We start from the raw sequence: 17186 nt of genomic DNA, 5'->3' as shown, positions 1-17186 counted from the left end.
GGGGTGGTTTGTAGGGTTGACAGAGTGAGCCCTCTGTTTTCACCAAACTGATCTTTGGCATAATGAAACAGGCCCGTTTTTAAATAAATCAATAATTTGAAAATGCCAGTATACTTGCACTGAGAGTAAGTGCTAAGACATTATTGGAACATTAGTGAGTTAAAAGGCCAACTGTTTGTGTGAGTAAACTCATATTTATGAGGCGGAACACTGGTTTTGTGTTACGTAACATAATATTTGAAATCTAGACATAGTCTACTACCAAACCTGAAAACATTCATTTGTAGTTCACAAATGTAACCGTGTTGTCCTAGAAATATCTAAACTAAGTGATTTCTTCTTATATTTAGTCATCAAATGTGTGAAATAATCTTGATTTCTAGGCTTCAATCGGCCTTGTTGTGCATTTAAACGGTTAGATTTTATTACCTGGATCCTCAGCAGTAGCCTCCTGTTCGCTTGCTCCAGCTTCTTCTGACGGCTCTCCAGCTCCCGAGCGTGCTGCTGCTCTTTCTGCAGCCACCTTATGTACTCCACCGAGGCCTTCAGGATGGTGCCTTTGTTCCAGCGCATGTCGCTGCAGTAAGGAGAAATGTAAAAGATAACCTTTTACACAGAACCCCCTGATGTCGGCAGAATATCCTCCGTAATAATAATAAAAAGAAAATGGGGGGAAAAGTTTTAACACAGGTTTTTTTTTTTCCCTTTTATGATATGAATAAGAAATGGTGATTTACATGGGGCAATTATTCATCCTTGGACATTACATGGGGACACTGAATGGGAATTTTAATAGAATAGTTAAGTAGCTATGTGGAAAGTCCATTCTCGTACCTCCTTGTTCGGTAAAATTAATCCTTGTGTAAAAATAGGTAAAATTTGGAAAAAAATGAGCTAAGTAGGAAGACGGAGGAGAAAATGGAACAGTGGACTAAAGGTGCTGGAGTGCAAGTCATTCCTTTGCAGATATTATTGCTTTTTTTAAAATTATGTGGAGCTGTGGTAAAATTGTCCTTTTTCACACGAGTGAGACGTCGGTCTGATCCGCGCTAATAATGTCTTTCATCTCGTGTTAATAGCACGATGACAACGCCAACCTTCCATTTAAATTTAAAGCAAAGTTCAATTGCGAAAGATGGCCAGTGGATTTCAATTCAGCTCCACACTCCATCTCTATGTTCCAATTGTGCTTCAAACTTTGATTCAAATGGTGTGGCCTGCTTCTTTGCATTTGACCCTTTCCTCATCATTCATGCTTTGAGCTGAACTGCTGGGACCCAGCGAGAGGATGTACAGCTCTTGGAGCGTAGACTACAATGGAAGTTCAAGTGCACCCTTGAAATATGACTGAAATGTGCTTGAGTACTCATTTGAATTCAATGAACAACGTTTAGAGTGTCTTTGTGCTTAGAATTTAATATGCTTCCCTGCCAGGTCTTGCAGTTGTTTTTAGTGACATAAAGTGAAGCAAAATAGCGGCATTCTTTCAATAAATACATTTAGATTTTGCAACTTACGGGTCATTCGACTTTGGTATGAGCGTCCCGAGCTCCTTAATTCTGTAGTTGATGTTGTATCTTCGCCTTCTTTCAACTAAGCAGGCAGAACAAAAAGAAAGAGCAAGCGATGATTAGGACATTGTCAAGCAGCCGTGCCAAAGGCTAGCCATAAGTCATTTTCAGATGATAAACTGTGAGAGAGTTAAAAGGCAGCGGGAGACACTTACTCAGATTATGGTTGTCCTTTTTCTGTCTCTCTTTGGCCATCACTCTTGTGTCATGTTCTGTCCACAAAAACAAAAGGTGGAACAAATTGATTAGGAACGCACACTAATTTAGAAACCGTAGACAACCAACACAAAACGCCAGTCAGGTCATGGAGACACATATTCAGTTGTTTTGAGGGAGTTCAGTGCGGGGGTCAGCCATAATGTGGAGTTTCCATGCATTAACCCTCATCGCAGACACAAGCTTGACCTCCTTACACACACACACACACACACACACACACACACACACACACACTGAATGAGCCCAATTTATCCACTCTGGCATCTCTTAAGCTCATTGTGGATGGAAAAATAGGGATCACTTTCAAACTACCGTAATTAAGACAGTTAACAAATTTGCTAATCTGCCCAGGAGAGAGACAAAAATGCCACTGCATCCATATTAGTGTTCACATTCTTCCAAATTACATAATTGGGGACCTGAGATTGGATTTCCCAATTTGTCTCTGTTGATTCAATCAAGACAATTCCAACTCTGTGGAACAGCCCATTGTCCTCTCCGCCCACAATCAAATGAAACAGAAGGCAATTTACTTATTTGAGAGTGAAGGGTTCTTCGGGTGTCCTTTCTATTTCCTATATCAATTGGACTTCTTTGCTTGAAGCATGACATTAATAAGAAATGTCTTAAAGGGCCCCTTTGTTTGTTTTTGTTTTTTGCACTGTGACGACAAGTCTACACGTTTCTACGGCCTATTAATGGAACCAGTGACGAGCACCACAACAAATCGGCTTAGACATTTGTTCCTGCCTGACACACAATGCCTTTTTTTTAACAAACAGTCTCTTCTTTGTAGCACCCACCAAGAGCTTCATTTTAGAAAAATATGTCTTATTGTTTTATTTTAATTCACCTAAATGCCTTTTTTTCTTCCAGCAGCATTTGTTTGATTTTAAACTTTTTATGCAATGTGAGCATGTAATTATTCATTAACTAGTTTGTTTGTTTGATCAATGCTATGGTATGAGTGCATACCTGTGTATTCCCTTTTTACAGTGAGCTTTGTGGGGTTAGATGTGGGGCTCATTCCACCATTAGGGGCGTTCATACCTTGTTCACCCCCATAGATGTCCAGCATGCTGCCACTGAGGGACACCTACAAAGGAGAGAAAAGAGGCAAGGGGGAGAAAGATAGAGACATTGTCAGTCACGGGGGAAGCATGGCAAAACATTTGCAATTCACACTTTAGCAAAAGCCGAAACACAAATAGTTGTTTTTAGCTGCTGTGTGGCTTTGTTTATTGTTGACAAAAAATGACATGAGGCGAGTATAGTGATCCCAGCCTTCCAGAGAAGGTTGTCTGCCCCCAGGCCTCTGGCTTTGGACCTCCCAGCAGGGAGTTGAAGTATAGGCATGTCTCCCTCAGCAGGACAGGGCAAACCCAGTGCTGTGATCGTGAATTGCTGCCATGTTCCGATTCCCTGCTTATCTTGTATCACAAAGAGTGAAAACAACCTAACAAGAAAATACCCTCACTGTAGCCAGGTCAATAAAGGGTCATCCTCCATTCTTACTCCATCAAAGCCTTCCCTTCAACCCAGGCTTGCAGCCATCTTAAATTTGGTTTGCATAGACATAGTGCCTTGATCTGCTAATGCCACCATTTTCCAAACCCCTCCACTTTAAAGGGCTCCTAACACAGAGATGTGCTCTGTGTTGAAAATAGCATCCCATTAGATGAAAAGGCTAGCTAGGTCAACTGCTTGAACAGAGGCATAACTGTTATCCAACGGGTCTCTTTTTGTCTGGGAAAGCGTGCATCATTTCTGCAATAATGACATCTTTTTACAGACTGGGGAGATGTCAAGCTATGGCGTGCATGTGTACACATGTGTGTCTAATTCGCATTTGTGTATATATGGGAAAATGCTACAGAGGCCACCATGCATTCCACAATGCACACAGCCAATTCTATCCACAACATGTGTGTCATATCTAACAGCCAGACTGGTGAACATGATAGGGTTGCATATCAAGTCAAGAGATGGAAAGGAATGGAAGGCAAGAGGGAAATATAGAGGAGAAGAGACAAAACGGAAGAAACTGCAGACATTTCAGATATCTGCAGTTGGTTTAGTTTGCATGTGCATTTTTTTCATTATCTTACCATGATGGGAAAAGAGAAGGAGGAGGGGACAAAAGCGCTTATCAAAATGAAAGATTGCAACAATTCCCCCGCAACTCCTATTGTAATCACTTCAGTCCCTCTCCCGTCTGTGTTGCAGGATGTGTTGACACGGCGAAACGACGTGATGCATCGTACTGTATGACTAATTAGGATGAATTGATCCATTTAAGCATGGTATCATTTCTGAACAAGCCCATAGGGAGTGTATGCATTAGTCCAATCCAATGGCTCAGTAATTCTCTCCAACAAAATCTCTCACTCTTCTCTCCACTGTCGTGCTCCTCATTTGAAACCCACTGGCTCTCCCATTCCTCCTCCTCTACCCCCACGCCTTATCTTTTCCTCCCTTCCCTCTCATTCCCTCACTATCACGGTATCTGTTGTGTTTTGCTGTGTGTCACTTTATCTGTGTGTATGATTCTTTGTCTACCAATTTAGCGCTCTCTATATTTAAGGAGTTAGGCTACATTCCCAGTGTTCCTATCCTACAAACTCTCCCTGTATTTGGCTCAGGTGTCTCTATGTTCCACTTGTCCCACATTTTTGACCAGAGTTTTTTGAATTCCTTCTTGGCCATAAATCCTACATATGTCTGTGGTGCTATTTCTAGTTGGTCTCCTCAAGAATGGATCTTGGTTAAACAGTTAATATAACTGTAGCTTATTCTATTGTCATTGTTATTAAGTATATACATTGTCCACAAACATCTTATTTTTTAACATAATCTGCATTGTTGGTCTTCTTGAGTAATGTGAGAAATGTTGCTAAGCCAATGAACTTTGACTCATCTCCAGACTTAAGCTGACCCCAAACCAAGACAGGTCCCCTTTTTCCCAAGCAAGTCAAGCCTGTGCCTAAATGTTTGGGTGGAGGAACCTTACTTTCAAGTCTCTCCATTCAACTTCAAAAGAGTGGAAGTCATTAGTTAGGAACTAACTGAGCAGGTTAACAAACACAGGATATGTTGCAGAAATCAATACAAAAGACCTTCAAACTGTTGATAGTCTGTCACATTTTAAACAGTGTTACCATGTAGCTTTTAGTGTGATTGTGATTGATACTTACATTGTTTTGCATTAAGATGTTAGACTCCATGCAATCCAAGCCTTCATCATTGAAACCGGATTCAAGACTAATTAGGTCATCAATAACTTCATCCATTGGAAACTAAAAGAAAACAGTAATTTCAGTGTACTTATGGACAGGCTGATGATGTTTGTACTAGAATGGCAATACTGTCCAAGACTGATCTTTGGAAATCTTAACATTCAAACCAAAATAGACCCGAGGAAGGGAAGGTATTGTCACGAGACTAATTCAATAACAGACAAGTTCTCCACCGGCTTTGTTGTAAGTTAGTTAGCGGTGTTGGCAGGAAACACATGTGTTATCAAACTCGTTTTCTTCTTTTGAAAGGGTTCTCTCATCAGAGCCTGCATGTCTGAAGTTATTGATGAACACATCATAGAGAGAGAGGGAGACCAATAATGGCATTACTTTGTTTAGATGATTACTTGGAACTACTTTCTGAGATTCAAAACCAATCCAGACTTTTTCCAAACAATTTAGAGGCTATTAACGTTTGTAAATTCTATTACAGGATTACTATCTGTCCAAACAAAGAGTTAGCCATGATTTATCCCTCTAAATTATTTCAAATGGCATAAAAAAAATGAATACAGAAAAAAAGCATGTTGACAGGAAAAAAATACTGACAGGAAAAACGTCATCAACAATGTTGTGAAATCTACAAAAGTTGGACCCACAGTTATGGTATGTTACCGAGTCTTTGGTTGCGATTTCAATTTCCCAGTCACTGCTGGACAGATTCTGAGTTTTCTTAATTTCAGTTCCATATATTCAGCAACGTCATAAGTCACATTCAGGCACTTTCTTTTTCCATAAACCCACTCACCTCGCTGTCGTGATTGGCCATTGTGAGGAGGGTAACAGGGCTGTTGGGGTTGCTGCCGTCGCTGACGGAGGCCATGTGTCCATTCCTCATGATCGACACGGTGGCCAGCGGCTGGCCGGGGGCGTGTGGATGTGGAACGGCGTGGCCCTGCCCGGCCGAAGAGGCCAGCTTTGAGCCCAGCGTCAGGTACTGCTTGACCTGTTGGTTCTGGGTCTGGTGGAGGTGGAACTTGGAGTTCTCCAGGTGGCTTTGTACCTGCAGCAAAAAGAGACAAGATCACTTAGTTGATTATATAGAAAAACCGGTTCATCGCACATTGTTTCTCATCCCACTGAAACCACACTGACTACTAACAGGTTCACAAGAGGTGTCCACAGCAGCTGTCAGCTTTGCAAAAATATGATCTAATTCATCACATAAATAGCTGAGTCAGTATTTCCCATTATTAGTCACTTTTACAGTCAAAGCAAATTTACAGACTTACCGCAGTACTATATTTTGTAGAACGCTCACATTAAAGCAAGTCATGTTTGACATGTGTAGCAAGTGTCTCATTGAGAATTAGAACTCATTCTTAAGGCCCTTTCTCAAGAAAAGTGTTGTAATAGCCTTAAATTCACTTCAAGTTTCTGACTGAAAAATGTGGTCCACAGCATATGCTTTTTTTTTTTCCCAGAACAGAACTTAAGTTGACACACATATTTCTTATTGTATTAATTTGCAGTAGTACAGTACATAAATATAGATACAGCCAGGTGTCAAGATTGCCAAACTGGTCATACACGTCTTAAAAATGTGTTACATTAGACAATCAGATCACACGGTTCAGTAAAATTAATTACAAATTATTTTTCTAAATTTCAATATTCTTACATTTGAAGCTCTGGTTGCGTCCCGCATCATGTAGTAACTGCAGTCGGTTAAGTGTGGCATTCTCAGAAAAGCAGATAATCTTCAAATTGGTTTGTTTTGGCGTAACAGCAAGTCAACTTTAAGGATCCAGATCTGCTGCTGCTATCCTGATGAGCTGCAGACTCCCAGTAAATGTCTTTGCTTCCCAGTCCCCTACCTAGGTCTTATAAAGGGCCCTAAGTGAACTAATTAGGCCCAAAGCTGGGGGTTAGCCTTTATGTTACGTAGTATGATAATCACTTCAAACACTGGATTGTCAGATCACCCAGTGTTTGATCACTGCAGGATATCTGCCTTAAGTGTCTATCACTAATTTATGCAGACCGCCCTTTTTTGTTTGACTGACCAATGACTGTTCATCTCTTAATGTCCTGTCCTTCCTGCTCCAGGGGTTGTGGCAGCACAATTGACCCTTGTTCCCCAATGGTGGTTTTAAATAACTTTTATGCCATTTTAAGCAAGCCTTTTCATTCAGGCATTTTTTCAATGTCGTATTATCAGTTTCCAAAACAATAACTGCATGAAGCAATAAAGCTATGTCTTTGTTACTGTATTTGAGTGCTATTTTCAGAGGGAACATCACCTGAAAACGTTTAGTTTACACACTGATCTGTAGCTCCCAAAGAAACTCACTGTTGTAACTTGCTTTATGAGTTCATGTTGTGTAGAGTATTTTTAGGTGAACTTAATAATCCATGTGTTGTTAGCAATGGTATTATTATGTTAGCATTTTCAGTTGTTGATGCTTATCTGTCTGTCTCTTTCACCCTTCTTTTAACTTCCTCTTAAAATGATTCTATTCACTGGTCGACATAGCGTGCTCTGTGGGCTTGCCTGAACATTTTTATTCTTTATATCTACATGAATGCTTCTTCTCCATGACTGACCTCAGCTAATCAATTAGCAGTAGAAGACCAGTCAGATAAGCAACAATGCCGGTGTTTTACTTTAGTAGACTTTATAGTATGACTTAACTTAATATGTGTAACTAATTGGTAAAAGATAAAGAGGAATACATTTTTCACTCTCTTAACCATGTCTGCTCCCATTTTAATAATGTAACTTGTAGGGCACATTACCATACCCGCAACAACAAGTGTCATTTATTAAGTAAAATCACAGATAATGACAGAATCAAAAGCAAAACTGTGGAGCTTTGCTATTCAGCAGCATGTGTAGCTACTTGATAGTTTTGGTATAATGCTAAACCCTAATTTTTTACTAAATTACTAAGCTACAGTAACACAAGTATCACAATTAAAGAACAGCTAACTCCCTCTGCTTGTATATATACAGCTATATCTACCTTATGTTTGCTGACATTTGCTATGTTAGCCACCATTAGCTACTTGCCATATGTGATCAAATAAGGCTGCAGAAAAAAATGTATTTACATTTGAGCAACAAGCGGTTAATGCTTGTGATTTTAACTTTATTTAAAGCAAGAATGGAATTTCTTCTTTCAAAAGAGTTTGCTGGAATTGATTAAATGAGTAGCCTGATTGCAAGGAACTTGCTAGTTTTCAGACTTCTTGCAGCAATGAACATTTTTATGGTTAAAATTTCAACTAGCACAACACTGTTAAACTGTAGGCACTGTTAGCCATGGCAGCTTTGGAATTTAACTGAAACTCAGCATTAAATTCTCCTTGTCAGCTAGACTAGCTTCCTATTCACCACTCATCCACCTAACTAAGAACTGGCTGGTCACAATACTCAACTTGTCAGTGCTGACTGAGAGCTCTTATCTGACTTCTCCAGGCAAAACAAGATGCCAGTTGTTAGCCAATCAACATTTCTTTCCACTACGGATAGCAGGAGGGATGCCAGGACTGCTACACACACCACATCTGCTTTGTGTGACAGTGTTTTTTGTCCTTGTTTCACTTCAGCTTTCTCACTACTGTATATGCCGGAGACATGCTTGTTACCCACTTAAGGGAATCTGATTGGATTTGAGAGGTAATGGTGCTTCAGTCAGAGGCCAACTTCAACAATGGCCGGCCTGTGTATGTGTGAAGAGGACATGCTGAAACTTATCAATGGCAGCCATACACATGGGACAGGAATGAGATAAGAATTCAATCAAGGATCAAGTTTGGGATTGTAGTGACTATTCTGATGTTTGAGACACTTTTTCTCAATATAGCTACTGGCACCTGCTACAACAATTGAGGCAGTGTTTCAGGTTACGGGTAGAGAAGAGGTCACAGGATCACTTTCCATTCACACACGTTTGCAAAGTTATTCCTGACATGCTAACCTTTTAGCAGAGTTCATGGACAACAATTCAGTGATATCAAAACAAAGATATCACTCAATGTGTTTTATTTTTTGCTTTTTTAAAATTATTTTGCACAGTTTGCTCTTATGTTTAATTTTAACGCTTGGGAGCAGAACATGATATTTGCCCAGTTTGCGTTTGTACTTCCTGCGTCCAGTCAAAAGATATAAACTTGACTTAGATCAGCTGCACCTCCCTAAATTCATTATCTTCATTAGAGACATTGAAACCGCAAAAATAAAGATGTTAGAGCAAGACAACGCCCTCATTCAACACACACAGCCTATATCTTTCTTTCTTTCTCAATCAAACTTCCCCTGACTCTTTCACAAACACAATGTGAGTACTTGCTGTGATTTTAACCCACACATCAATGCAGCAAGTTGATCAAATCCAACAAATACTGTACTATGCCATGCTGTGAAGTTGCATTACACGTTTTCCCCAGCAGTTATATAGAATACCTAATTCATGCAAGTCAATAACTGCAACTATAAAGCATAATACAGCAATGCTCTAATAACAACTCTATCACCCTCAAAAGAAAATGACCATTAATCCTGCATTACAGGGCATAAATTCCCAATTAAATCCCAATTAACACACACATACACACAATCAATGCTAAATCTTCTGATTCATATATTCTTTCAAATCATGATTTCCTTAGCCTCTCTTTGTAAGATGCATTTAATTGTTGTGAGATTTACCTGGGAGTTAAAAGGTATATTTCTTTAGTCCCACTGAAAATGCTGCACCCATACTGCCATTGTAACAGACAAACTCACAGGTGTTCCCACTAAGTATAAAAACTCTTGCATAACTCAGTTTCAGTCTTGCCCAAGTTCTCCTTTCACTTCAGAAAATCCAACAACTTATGAAACACAGGGCGATGGTGACATTAACTAGTTGTACAAATGATGGACACAACCTAGTAGGAGGTTTGGATTCATTTCTGCAAAATGTTGTATTATACATCATATTGCGAGTAGCAATGCCCGATTAATCTTTTCCCGACTTGAATCTACAGAGATAAGACGAAAGTGGAACAAAAAGCCTACCCAGACTTGCTAACTGTATTTTTGCTGAGCCTGCTAACCAGTAAATCGCTGTAACCACACACCATAGATTGTGAAATGTGAGGGAAATTAAGGCTGGCATAGCAAACTGATCAGTAAATATGGATTCCACAGTGGCTATTGGTTGTAAATGCATGCCTTTTATCAAGCACAGATATTTTTTCTCGCATGCAAACACAAACAACGGTACACACATACACTTCTATGTCTGATCTTGCCCCGATTTGCCTTGCCTGTAAGCTGAGTTGCTCCCCCTACCTGCAGAAGTTGGATCTCTGTCATTGTGATCACTTTAACCACACAACAGCGACTCATGGCTCCCAATTTGGCAGTGTCTCCAACCAAAGGAGCTGCAAATTCATACAGAAGAACATGGGCTGTCACAGCTACAGCTGTGTCTCACCGAGACGGGGGGAGTAGAAGAAGAAGAAGAGAAGTGCCACAGCCTCCTTGCTGAGTTTTTGCAGAAATATCGGAAAAGAAGGCATGACACATCAGCTTATTTGGGAGCCGCACAGGCTGTTTCCTGTGTGTGTGTTGATATGTGTGTGTTTTGGGTCAGAAAAAAGGCCTGACGGAGGCAGAAATACAGATGGCAGTTAGGGGGGTTGGAGTGTGCATGTAGGGGTGTAATAAGTTGACAGAATGTGAGTTCCTGCTTGTGGATCACCACACTTTCCTTCCTGCAGAACATCCAGCCCAGCTCAGCACATTCTCCCAGGTTATCTTCATGACACCCACTTCCCTTAGAAGGCTTTTCAACCATCAAACTGCAGCCACAGATTCAACTAGGGACACACACAGAAATGGAGTCAGTGCATGTGTGCAAATATAGGCTACTAAAACACACAGCTGTACAGTCACACAAAGTTGTTTTCATGTCCCAGTCACTGTCAGGCCACAACAATGGCCAACAAATGCCTTCCCAGAATGTCTCTCAAAGAATTCCTGGACACAGCAAAATTGAACCGAGGTCATTGCAAATCTTCACTGTAGTGCCAACTTCAAGATATATTGAAAACAATCAGATAAATCAGAATCCAAGAACTTAGTTAAAACAGGAAAATGGAGTCCAACTTTTAAATTCTAGAGAGTTCTCCAGAGTTAGAAAAACAAGTCCAGTTTGGTAACACATTTCTGTTGAAGCAACTGCTCTATTTTAGAAGAAAAGAAGAAGACATGAGTTTGTCTTTGCCAGACCTTTCTCCAAAGTAGTGCGGAGAAGGGTCTGGCTAGGCCAGAAATCCAAGATGGGAGAAAAACATGCTCTGATTTATTGCCATTTCTTTAAACCAATCACAATCATCATGGGCACCGGGCAAGAGCAATGGTGCCGCTGCGAAATTTGAACAGCTAGCAGCTACTTGTCTGGATTTGCCATGCAGAGATCTGCTGAGCAGTTAACCATAGTCCTCATAAATCGACTGGCGTTTAAAATTCCAATACAAAGAAAGCATAAGGTAACAAATGTGTGTTCGAAAAGCGTGACATCTGGCGGAATTTTCCAACGGCAACGGAGCAATCCCGGAACTGGAACATTTTGGATATAGACTATCCAGCAAGGGAAAATTCACATTTTTCACTCTGCTTGGTACAGTTATTCTACACATTAAACACAGGCCTGAAATACACACACATGCAATAATAGAGAGATGTCAGATTGATGTAATGAGTGCCTTGCTCAAGTTGCACCTTGACAGTGCCCAGGAGGTGAATGGCACCTCTTCAGCTACCAGACCACACTCCATGCTTTGGTCCGTACGGGGACTTGAACTAGCAACCCTCATGTACTCAACCCAACTCCCTACGGTCTGAATTACTGCCATCCATTTTGTTTTGCTTGCACCATGTATACCTGCAATACAGCTAACAATACTGTTGGTTTGCTATCCTACCTGCATTCCCCTGACCTATGCAAATTAGTCCCTGATTGTAAGCCTTAAGTGAAATCCTGCATGGCCCTGTGTCCTGAAAAGGAAGACTGACAGTAGTATTCTCACGGCTGATTCAAAGATTATTGCAAACAATAACTGAGGTTTTTATGTATATGTTTTGCTACATTTTAATAAACATGTAATAACCTAAACTAAGGGTGTTGAATGTAATGTAAGGCGAATTGGATCCCAATTATTCCGTTGAATCAAACCGGTACAGATGATGTATTCAAATAATCAGTTTAACACTGTACTGCACAATAAGCTAATGTCTCCTTTCAGCTGGTAAATTGCAATTTGTCCCACTCGTGTCCATGGTGGATGATTTCATTGTGCAGTGAATGCCTGTCTTGATACTATCTGTACAGTAATATCTGCAAAAGGGAGTTCTCATTACAACCAAAAAGATTAATAACCTGCAAAGTCTCAGTCAGCTGGATGGGTGAGCATTATTTATCCTGCTGTGTCCAAACTATTTTGCTGCTGTTTGAGGGTTAACACGTCAGCTGTTTTTCACATCTGCTGCATCAACGTGACACGTATGTGTCCATGTATCTGTTGGGACACGCACATCACAGTGTGTTGTTTCTTACAAATTCACCACTACCTACTTGTATATTTGTCTGCTTCTTGTTTATTTAATGCCCGCTGTGTGTACTTGATTTATCAGATCTAGCCAAATTCCTGTCTGGCCATTTTTGGCTCATATTGGGGGAGGCCACAAGTGCTCACCTTTGTTAGTCCCTCTACATGGCATGTTTTAAACATCAGGGACTTCCTGTAAGAGCTGGCCTGCTTCTGAGACAACACTTCAAAGTGCAGCTCCCACATCTGAGGACTGTTTTATCCTGCTAGAAAAGGAATGCATAATGGACACGGCACCACTACACTTTTAATGACTCTCATATGAATTAAATATTATAGCAATTTTAACTGGATTATACGTGAAACTATGTTTGAGCGTGTGTGTGTGTGTGTGTGTACTTCTTACCTTGATGGAATATTAATTTTATGAAAATGGGCTGCCACAACAGTGGTGTAAAGATAATCAGACTTCATACTTAGAGTAAAGAAAGAAAATGACTGAGGTACTGAATGGAGTTTTGATTTTCTTTTTTTTTTTTATATGATTTTACTAATATACATTTAAAAAATTTCACCAAAGCACAGTAGGTGAGGTTTGAAATGTATTTCCTGCATCGTAAAAAACAGCAGCGCAGTTTGTTAGTTTTCATACCATTTTGTGTAGCAGCTTTTGCATTTCTGTTTTTATGTATCAAGGCTGTGATTATGGCATGCATAAGCATGTTTGTGCTGGTCGAGGATAAAATTCAAACAATGTTATATCCTTATGCAGAAAATCACAGAAAAAAACAGAAATGTTTTACTGTAAAAACAAAAAGAAGATAATGAGTACACATACCTTAAATAACATACTTCAGTACACTGAAAAAGTATTTCTACTTTGTTACTGACTAATTTTCTTCCAATTTTGCAAATAACAGAAATTACATTATAACAGTTTCAGTCAACTGAAGGGGGGACAGAGGAGGATGCAGTGCAGCTTGTCCTCTCCATCAGTGAAAAGGAGATGCAATTAGTTGAAATGGAATAATACAATTTATGCTGCTAAACCAATCAGAGCACATTATTCTCTGTGAGCAATGAAAAGGAGCACATGTACAAGATGTAATGTATGCACACACAGTCCCTAACATAAACATTCAATAATTAACGTTACACATATTCTTGGATGTCCTGTTGACGGATTAGGTTGTGGTATGGTGTATGTGTAGTATGCCACCTAAACTTGTAAATGTGTTTGAGCGTGTATCAATCAGTGGCTTCAGTAATGGTTTATTCTCTAACATCTCTAGTTAACTTAAATGTTCACGACGTTCCACTTTTGGAAATTCTGCCGGATTTAATTTATTCAGGTTGTATATCCGTTGCTTTGGGCTCTCTTTGTGTTGGCATTTTAAACTCTGGTGGATTTATGAGGACTATGGTTAACTGCTCCTCGGATCCCTGCAGGGTAAATCCTGACAGCTAACTTGACTATCTGTCCAATCTGTTGCATGACCACGAATGTACACGTTCCACCAAATCTAGGTCCTTCCTAAGCCTATTTTGCAGAGGCGCCATTGCTCCACTCTTTGCTTAGTGCTGCCCATGACGATTGTGATTGGTTTAAAGAAATGCCAATAAACCAGAGCATGTTTTTTTTTTCTCCCATCCCAGAATGCTGTGTGGACTTGCCAGATAACAATCAGAATTGTTTTTCTGACGTCTTGTCATTATAAAGTGATTACCGGGATCCTTGACCAATCTTTTAAATAGAATCATGCGATGACCCGCAAGGCTAAGTGCTCAGTGGCTAACGCCAAGCTAATGAAGATAGCATCAGAATATAAGAGGAAGGTTTTGCTGAAGTTTAACAAATGAGACATACAGTATTTCATTAGTTACAGTTCAAATCACTTATAGTTTATCAATCAAAATTGTTCTTTCTGACGTATTCTTGTTATAACGTGATTACCAGCATCCACGACTGTCCTATTTAGCTAATTCAAAGATAAAAAAGTTAACATCAGATTAAAACATTTTATGATGTTGCATGATGTCATGCCTTAGTGTAGACTGGGTGCTTAGTGTTCAGGAATAAATCAAGATGAAGACATACAGCTGCTTCAAGCCAAACATTTGCTATTACAGATACTAAAAGACTGATCAAAACACATTTTAGATGCAACTTAACATAAGACATTACTTAATTGCATATAAAGTCAATGGAGATATGGGAGGGGGAGCAAATAAACCTAAACCAAAAGCCAACTACCATCATATGTTACCAAGCTTCAAATGTTTAAAGTAAAGCAAAACAAGTGTGTGTTATTTAAATATAGAGAGACATGAAGAAAATGAAGATAGACTGGAATAACATCTGTACACTTAATTGGCTGTTTGGGGCAAAGAAACTGGAAAATGGTCCAGCAGTCAAATTTACACCAAGTCTAACATACCTTTATTAGGTCTTTAGTCAACTTTGGAACCTAACTATAGCATCCTTTATCACATACTACAGTCCTATTCTGTGCCCACAATATTTTTGTAAGGATAGCCTAAAAACATAAACCTTTTCCACTCTAAAGACATAAAGGTGCATATAATTATTTAACTGAAGTTACATTATAAATTCTTGTATTTATTGATTCTATTCTGAATTTGATACTGGTACTGTAAAAAGCATATTCTGTTTGGATATTACAAATAAGGCCTTTTTCCGAATATAGCACTTTCCGTACAAAGCCTTAGGGCTTTACTTTTTTATATTTTTTAAGGTCTGTTACAAATGGTGTTGTCCGGCGAAACATTTGAAGGCAGAAAGTCAAGTGAAGATAATTCCCTTTTCTGAACAGTCCATTATATTTTTTTGATCCGCCATGTCCTCCTTGGTTACAAGCAACTGCGTGGCGCGCAATCACAGAAGACTTATGTCATGTGGGTGCGCCAGTTTTGTTCTCATTACTTAGAATTCTTCATGGAGAGACAGAAACTGCGCACTATGGCTTTAAGTCACATGGGATATGCAGGTATTGTTCGAGTTTTAGAAGCATTCTCTGGACATGTATACAGAGTATTTGAAATATGCGTCTCAATTAGAGTTTTTACAGCCTCTTGCCTGTTTTATGGCTTACGGTCAGCTCATTGCGTTCTATATTTCACAGTCTATGTGTATGTTGCTATGGTTGTTGTACACAGACCCAACCAGTCAACAGTTTGCAAGGTCGGGATAGAGATACAAAAGAAAAGCCCACATCTCTGGTTGGAATAAGAAACACGTTTACTATTTAACGTTATGAAAGAATTGGATATCAACAGGTTTTTGGATATTTGCCAATATCACAACAGTGATCTATTCAAGAAGGTTGAAGGAATGAAAGAGGGAGGCTGAGTTTGAGTCGAACATGCCCGCCGCCGCTGGAAAACTTTGAAAAATTCCTTTTTTACATGGCTGCATGTAAACTGAAATATGAGTGGAATATTTACTTTCATTAGCCATGTTGTCTTTTTCATAATTAAGGCAAACACTTGAATATTGTGTGTATGAAAACAACATCATTGTTAAAAGAACACATAAACAATCAAAAGGAAATGGGATCTAATCTTGACCAGTCAAAGGCAGGTCCAAGCCACAGCCTGCAAAGCTGCTGAGCAACACAGAGCAGAGGATTGTGGGTAAACTGCTGTAATGGTTACAGTCCTGAAAGGGGCATCTCATCCTTGACCCTTACTGTCCAGTGAGCTAGAACAGGATAGACCAGTGCTTAGCGTTGCCCCTCTGAATGATGTCAGAAAGCTGTACTGTAGACAACTTTAATCTCTCACTTTGGCAGACAGTGAAAAGAAGCCCCCGGTGGGCTCCAACTATCACTATGAAGATGAAGTCTTATTAAAATTATGCACATGATTGATTGTGAGACAGTCCCAACTCACCAAAGTAAAAGCCTTTTAAGTCTGGGCAACAGCCTAAAGACAAAATGCTCACCGCACAGAGACAGCAATTGATGTTACACTCCGAATAGAAGCTTTTACATTTCTTGATTTGCAGTTAACTTTTAATGACAGTATAATTAAAAAACAATGTGCTGTTTATTTTTCTTCTTAATAGAACAGTAAAATAGTGGATAAATATTTTATTATATTTATTAGAGAAATCGTTTTTTTTTGTGTTTCCTATAATTTTCTATCTAGACAACAGACAATAGTAAAAGTCCAAGATTACTTTAAAAAGAAGTGATTTAAAAGCATCTAACCTAAGAAAACAGGTCACATGTCAGGGTGTAAAAAGGCTGAATAGCAAGTTAATACCACAATAGAATAATTTAGTCATTGTTTCTTAAAAACAATTAAGAAAAAGGTTGAATTACTAAGTCCTTTTGATCTTTTCATTTATTCTTTTTAACCTAAAATAGGGGTACACCATATTCAAGTGTTTTTTAAATTTGAAATAAATTGTCTGAGTCACTCAGTAAAATGTCAGCGCTGCATTTTATGGGATGTATGTTTCTAGTTATGTCTCTAACCGTCGGAGCGGTTAAGAACCTTTGCAGTTGGGTGCCCAGATAGCTCAGTTGGTAGA

At 39.3% G+C, this 17186-nt stretch overlaps 2 protein-coding genes across 10 annotated transcripts in view; one reads left to right on the top strand and one right to left on the bottom strand.

The window, feature by feature from the left end:
- Positions 1 to 17186, top strand: part of LOC117938466 (THAP domain-containing protein 5-like) — a 135425-nt gene that overhangs the window by 62642 nt on the left and 55597 nt on the right. The window lies entirely within an intron of this gene.
- Positions 1 to 17186, bottom strand: part of tfec (transcription factor EC) — a 48849-nt gene that overhangs the window by 1640 nt on the left and 30023 nt on the right. For 2 of the 9 annotated variants that reach the window (XM_034863087.1, XM_034863094.1), the window contains 6 exons: positions 5835 to 6089; positions 4985 to 5086; positions 2766 to 2886; positions 1727 to 1783; positions 1518 to 1593; positions 430 to 577 (listed from right to left, as the gene is read on the bottom strand). In XM_034863087.1, coding sequence (XP_034718978.1) covers positions 430 to 577; positions 1518 to 1593; positions 1727 to 1783; positions 2766 to 2886; positions 4985 to 5086; positions 5835 to 6089 — 759 coding nt within the window. Of the gene's footprint in view, positions 1 to 429; positions 578 to 1517; positions 1594 to 1726; positions 1784 to 2765; positions 2887 to 4984; positions 5087 to 5834; positions 6090 to 6707; positions 7650 to 9740; positions 9825 to 10367; positions 10605 to 17186 lie in introns of those variants that run through there. The other 7 variants (XM_034863092.1, XM_034863096.1, XM_034863091.1 and 4 more) reach the window with 7 other exon arrangements.

The sequence above is a fragment of the Etheostoma cragini genome, chromosome 23 (assembly GCF_013103735.1).
Source record: "Etheostoma cragini isolate CJK2018 chromosome 23, CSU_Ecrag_1.0, whole genome shotgun sequence".
NCBI classification, from domain to species: domain Eukaryota; kingdom Metazoa; phylum Chordata; class Actinopteri; order Perciformes; family Percidae; genus Etheostoma; species Etheostoma cragini.
Note: the sequence above shows the minus strand (reverse complement) of the source record. Positions and strands in the feature narration are given on the sequence as shown.